Source organism: Hipposideros armiger, unplaced genomic scaffold, assembly GCF_001890085.2.
Source record: "Hipposideros armiger isolate ML-2016 unplaced genomic scaffold, ASM189008v1 scaffold_466, whole genome shotgun sequence".
NCBI classification, from domain to species: domain Eukaryota; kingdom Metazoa; phylum Chordata; class Mammalia; order Chiroptera; family Hipposideridae; genus Hipposideros; species Hipposideros armiger.
The window spans coordinates 951404-957403 of record NW_017731816.1 but is presented as its reverse complement, the minus strand read 5'-3'; the positions used below and the strand labels follow the sequence as shown (position 1 = coordinate 957403).

At 56.5% G+C, this 6000-nt stretch overlaps 1 protein-coding gene across 1 annotated transcript in view; it reads left to right on the top strand.

The window, feature by feature from the left end:
* LOC109395341 (ryanodine receptor 1) overlaps positions 1-6000 on the top strand; it is a 126143-nt gene that overhangs the window by 5011 nt on the left and 115132 nt on the right. Inside the window, exons 2-11 of the mRNA XM_019666253.1 lie at positions 691-810; positions 1786-1890; positions 1993-2013; positions 2947-3021; positions 3116-3194; positions 3548-3660; positions 3989-4082; positions 4978-5071; positions 5236-5310; positions 5805-5961. Of these exons, the coding sequence (XP_019521798.1) occupies positions 691-810; positions 1786-1890; positions 1993-2013; positions 2947-3021; positions 3116-3194; positions 3548-3660; positions 3989-4082; positions 4978-5071; positions 5236-5310; positions 5805-5961 (933 nt within the window). The remainder of the gene's footprint in view (positions 1-690; positions 811-1785; positions 1891-1992; positions 2014-2946; positions 3022-3115; positions 3195-3547; positions 3661-3988; positions 4083-4977; positions 5072-5235; positions 5311-5804; positions 5962-6000) is intronic.

Genomic DNA, 6000 nt, shown 5'->3' with positions numbered 1-6000 from the left:
GGGGTAAAAAGTATAACTATTGCACTGTGTTGTACAGCTGAAACTAATTCTAAAAAATGTGTATTTCATAATAAAAAATAATTAAAAGAAAAGAAAAAAAGAAATTTAGTATTGCGATGATACCATTATCTAACTCACAGTCCTTAGTCAGCTTTGAGCAGCGGCTGCCACACTGTCCTTTGTGGCACTTCCCCACCCCCCATCCAGGATCCTGTTCAGATTCTGGCATCACAATCAGGTGACATTAGAAAGTGCCCCTTAAATAATAGCTATTATTAAGACAGTACACAAAAGAGAAATTGGAGAAAGCAGAGCTTAAAGGCCATTGAACTTGAGGTGCTCATACTTTCCACCCTCAAATGATTCACCTTGTGGACCCCACCTGGGAGGCCTCTAGAGCCAGCTGGACTAGTGTTCAAATCCCAGCTCCCCCTCTTATCAGTAGTGTGGCCTTGGACAAGCCATGTCCCCTCTTTGAGCCTCAGTTTCCCCATTTTAAAAAGGGGATGACACTGGCTCTTATCTCATGGGAATGCTAGCAGTATGTAGAGCGCTCAGCAAAGGCCCCTACTTGATACATTGCAAGGGTGGGTACCTGTTTCGTGAGAAGTGTGGGGTGAGTGGCTGAGGTACGCAGTGTATGTGCTATGTGGGCGCCAGCAAGCCCTGACCTCTGGGTTCCATCCTCAGGAAGACGATGTGGTCCTGCAGTGCAGCGCCACTGTGCTCAAGGAGCAGCTCAAGCTCTGCTTGGCCGCCGAGGGCTTTGGCAACCGTCTCTGTTTCCTGGAGCCCACCAGCAACGCCCAGGTCTGCTCTGGAGGGAAGATGGGGCTGGGGATGAGAGGGTCTGAAAAGGGGGTGTTGAAAGGAGAGCAAACGGGGAGGGGGCTAAGAGAAAAAGGGGCTGGGGTCTGAGATGGGTAGGGGAGAGTTCTGAGTAGAGAGGGGCAGGGAGCCCAGGGGTCTTAGGAGGAAGGTTTCTGAGGGGGCAGAAGGCTTTGGATCCAAGGCGACAGGACCTGGAGACTTGGGGGCATGCTAGCAGTGGGCTAACTGGGGAGCCGGTAGAGGCTGAGAGGTGGAAGGAACCTGGAGTCTGAGGGTGAGGCGGATTCAGGGTCTGAGAGAGGAGTTGACCTGGGGGGATGGGGCAGGGGGCTGGGAGAGGGAGGGGATGTGGAGTCTGATGGGGGAAGAGGCCAGGGTCCTTAGGGGGCAGAGAGTCTTGGCTCCAAGAAGGAGGGTGTCAAGGAGTCTGAGATGAAGGCTGGGAGACTGAGGAGGAAGTTAAGGTCGCCCTCTTGTGATTTTGAAGCAGTGTTCACAGTATCTGAGAGGGCAAGCAGGAACTGGGGCTGCTCTGGTCATGGCAGGAGGTGGGGATCCCTCTGGGGTTGGAGCAATTTGGGTTACCTGCAGGGAAGCTAGAGGAGCCTCCGGGAGTTGGAGCGGGCGCAGTGTGTCTGAGGGCAGAGGCACAGGCTGAGGCTTCCTCTGAGATGAGGTGGGGTTTGGAGTACCTAAGTTGGAGGGTAGTGTGGAAGCTTCTGTGAGGTTTGGGTGGGGTTCAGGCGTTTGAGGGAAAAGGCACAGCAGAGGTGTTTTCTGTGTGTGTTGGTAAGGATTCACGGTGTCTGAAGCAGGTGGCAGAGGGCAAGGCTTCTTGGGGGATTGGGGTCGGGTCTGGGTCTCTAACAGGTGTGGGTATTTAGACTGGGGGCAGGGGATGCATCAGGTCTCTGGGCCTTCAGGCCCCCTGCTCACATCTCCCCCCCACCCCAGAATGTGCCTCCCGATCTGGCCATCTGCTGCTTCATCTTGGAGCAGTCCCTGTCCGTCCGAGCCCTGCAGGAGATGCTAGCCAACACTGTGGAGGCCGGTGTGGAGGTGAGGCTCCCACCCCAGGCCGGATGGGTGGTGAGATGGGAGGGAGCGCCTGGGGTCATTTACCGTCTGCTCTTCTTCCTCTCTCTGCCCCGCCCCCAACAGGCCCTCAATTTGGATAAGTGGGTAGGTCTGGCCTTGGGTGTCACCTGTCTTTCCCAGTCTCCTGACCCCAGGCCTGCCTCTTGGGCCCACATCCTGCACAAGGGGGCTGGGGTGTCTCCCCCACCCCAGTTGTCAGGGGCTGTGGAGCCCAGAACAGGCCAGGAAGGAAGGAAGGAAGGAAGGGGGTGGGGGCTTCTGAGCCCCTGTCCCCCTCTACTGCTCCTTCTTCCTCTTTTGCATCCTTCCCGCCCCCTCCCCCCCACCCTGATTCCAGCTATTATCTGCATGGGACCTCTCCCCTCACCTCCCCCATCCCAAGTGTGGGTCCCCTCTGGTCCAGCAGTGGGTCCACCATGTGATCACGTGACCCCATCACATGGCCTCCTCAGAGCATGGGCATGTGACAGCTGGGATGGAAGGCCTGGTACAGTCAAGCAACCGGGTGTCACCCCCCCCCCCCCAGAGGGCTGAGTCTCCTTGTGCCTGTGGATGTGTGGCAGCTCAGGGCAGGTCCCTATGGGTGATGTTACGATCTTTAACAACCAGTAGGACTGTAGCAGTGCACGCTGGCTGCAGCTCAGCCATGTTGTGACAGGTTAGAGCAGAGGGGACCGAGGTCCATGGAACATGGGGTTTCCCTGAGTGTCCCCGGTACCTAAGGAGGGGTCCAGCCTCCCTATGTGACTTTGGGGCCTGGTTAACAAGGTGAAGGGGGCAAGGAGGACAGAATGGGCTTTGGAGAACACAGAATACCCCATCCACAGATTTCTCAGAGACAGAGCCCCTGCTTCCATGGATGGGGAAACTGAGGCAGAGAACCTGTTGAGGGTCTGAACGGATGCTTCCTTGCATCTAGGCCTGAGCATGGTATTTTATGGGGAGCCGATTCCTACCCGGGATAGGCTAGTTGTGTTGGGGGATCTGTTCTCACTCTGTGCCTTCCCACCCCCGCAGTCATCTCAGGGTGGGGGACACAGGACACTCCTGTATGGCCATGCCATCCTGCTGCGGCATGCACACAGCGGCATGGTGAGTGCGTCTAGGGGGAGCCGGGGGTCGGGGGGTAGGGAGCAGATAGTGCAGTGCCTGCCAGAAGGAGGCTGACCTCCCTCTATGACCCTAGTACCTGAGCTGCCTGACCACCTCCCGCTCCATGACTGACAAGCTGGCCTTCGATGTGGGACTGCAGGAGGATGCAACAGGTGCAGGGGCTGGAGGGGGCGGGGTATGATAGGGACAGGGCATACAGGGAGCTGGGGTACAAAAGGTTTGCATAACATGGAGCTGGCATGGGAATACTCTGGGGTAGCAATGGGGGGCTTTGGGGCAGAGAATCTGGGGGTGCAGATGGACACATTTGGATGGGGAGGATTGGGCAAGCAAGGGGGAACCCTAGGCAGAGGGTCCAAAGGCAGGAATGGGGAACTGTGGGTCAGAGTTGGTGGCAGCCGTAGGAGAATTTCAGCAGAAGGCTTGAGAGGCTCAGGGCTGGGAATGACTTGAGAATAACATTCTTGGCAGCCAGCATCCTGACAGCTTTGCCCCGCACCCCCAGGTGAGGCCTGTTGGTGGACGATGCACCCAGCCTCCAAGCAGAGGTCGGAAGGAGAAAAGGTCCGTGTTGGGGATGATCTCATCCTCGTTAGTGTCTCCTCCGAGCGCTACCTGGTGAGTGATCCCACCCCTGTCACGGCTACTACTGTCCCCCAGGCTGGTGGCGCAAGGGGTCAGCCTCATCTCATCACTGGTCTCTGGCCCCAACCTCCTGACTCCCACTTTCCAGTTTCCTGATCTTTGACATGCAAGTCCTGGTTTCTGATGCCCCCATTTCCTGACTCCATCCCGGTTTCCTGACCTGTGATCTCTAATTTTCTGTTTCCCATCTGCGGTCCCTCCGACCCCACTGTGGGCTTCCACCCCTGGTTTTTGGCTTCTGCCTCTAGAACTATTCCCCCACCACCATTGTCTCTGACTTCCACCCTCTGGCTGCCCCTAGCACCTGTCAACAGCCAGTGGGGACCTCCAGGTTGACGCCTCTTTCATGCAGACACTGTGGAACATGAACCCCATCTCCTCTGGCTGTGAAGAGGGTAAGGGCCCCAGGCTTCCAGCCCCTAAATTGAGGTCCCCCAAACAGATCTCCCACAATGCTCCTCAGACATGTCCAAACTGAGCCTTTGGGGTCTGGTCCCAACATCAGACCCCAAAGTATTGGTCCCCAAAGCTCACATGCCAAACTCAGGTCCTGTAGACCAGATCTCTAAACTTAGATCCAAGCTTAGAATATCAAATTTAAAGCTTATCCCTGACCCCAAGCCTCAGCTGCCAAACTCAAACCCCCCAAATTCAAACCCAGATCCCCAAACCAATACTCTAATTAAGACTCCAAATCACAACCAACCCACCTCAGACCTCCAACTTTAACTTTAGTTTTCCAAAGTCATCTCCCAGACTCAGACCCCCATGCTAAGATCCCAAAGCGTGGCCCCAAAACTTTGACTCCAACTCTCAGAGCCCTAGGCCAGACCCAAGCTGAGACTCAAAGCACAGGTGCTGAAACTCAGGCCTGAATCTCAGCCCCACCAACTTCAGAGACAACCATCATAAACCCAGACCCTAAGTCAAGCTCTGGAACTCAGACCCAATCAATATCAGGGAACATGAGACCCAAACCTCTAACCTCAATCTCAAAACTCCAAACTCAGACCCACAAACCCCCCAACCTCAGTTTTGCACACCCAGACACCCCAAACTTATATCCTCAACCTCAGATCCCAAATCTCATACCCCCAATTCAGGCCTCAAGCTTAGCCCAAATCTCAAACTATACACTTCATACCTTGAAACTCAGATCTCCAGCTGCAACCCCCAAGCCAGTCCCCAGCCTCCCATAGGGGAGAAGCAGGTCCCCGAACTCTACTTTGGCTCCTGGGCCTGTCTGGGGCTCCAGCCCTACAGTGACCATCTTCCCTTGCTTCTCTCCAGGCTCTGTGACCGGGGGCCACGTCCTCCGCCTCTTTCACGGACACATGGATGAGTGTCTGACTATTTCTCCTGCTGACAGTGATGACCAGCGCAGGTCTGGGCGGGAGACAAGAGGGCCTGGAGTCTCAGGGCTGGAGGAGGAGGGTGAAGGAGGGTAACATTTGGCTGGGGAGCTGGGGCCCTATGAGTGGCATTGGGGATCAGATTCTTGGGGACTATAATCTGAACCCCTGACCTCACTCTCTCCCTTGTCCCCAGACTTGTCCATTACGAGGGGGGAGCTGTGTGCACCCATGCCCGCTCCCTCTGGAGACTGGAGCCTCTGAGAATCAGGTGAAGGTGGCGGGGGGCGGGGGGGGGGCGCGGCTAGGCTGGGGAAGGGGTTAGGGGCTGTGCGGGCTGGGAGGGGAGAAAGGGTCTTGAGGGAAGAACACAAGAAGAGACTGGAGGGTTTTGAGGGACAATCTGGGGAGCACAAGAGATCCATGAGGTCCTCAGGCTCCTAGACTCCTGAAGGAAAAGGGGGTCTTGGGAGACAATGAGGGAGGAGGTTCCCGAGGGAGAGATCAGGGGGTCCCAAGTGAAAGTGTGGGGAGTGGGGAGAGAGAAAACGATGGGTCTGGGAAAACTGGAGCCATCTGGGGAGCTCAAAGGATGCTGTGAGGGTCTGAGAGAGGACTGGGGGCCCTAAGAAAGATTTAAGGGCCCTGAGGAAGGTTTGGGGTTGGGAAGAGGGCTGGGGGCTTGAGGAGGTTTGGACCAAGACTGTGGTGTCCATGGGAGGATTGGGGGGGGTCCTCTGACCCCCTTGCCCTCACCTTCTGCAGCTGGAGTGGGAGCCACCTGCGCTGGGGCCAGCCGCTTCGCATACGGCATGTCACCACGGGGAGGTACCTGGCACTCACCGAGGACCAGGGCCTGGTGGTAGTTGATGCCAGCAAGGCCCACACCAAGGCCACCTCCTTCTGCTTCCGCATCTCCAAGGTTGGTGGGGTCAGGGCACCCTCCTCACCTGGAGCCCAA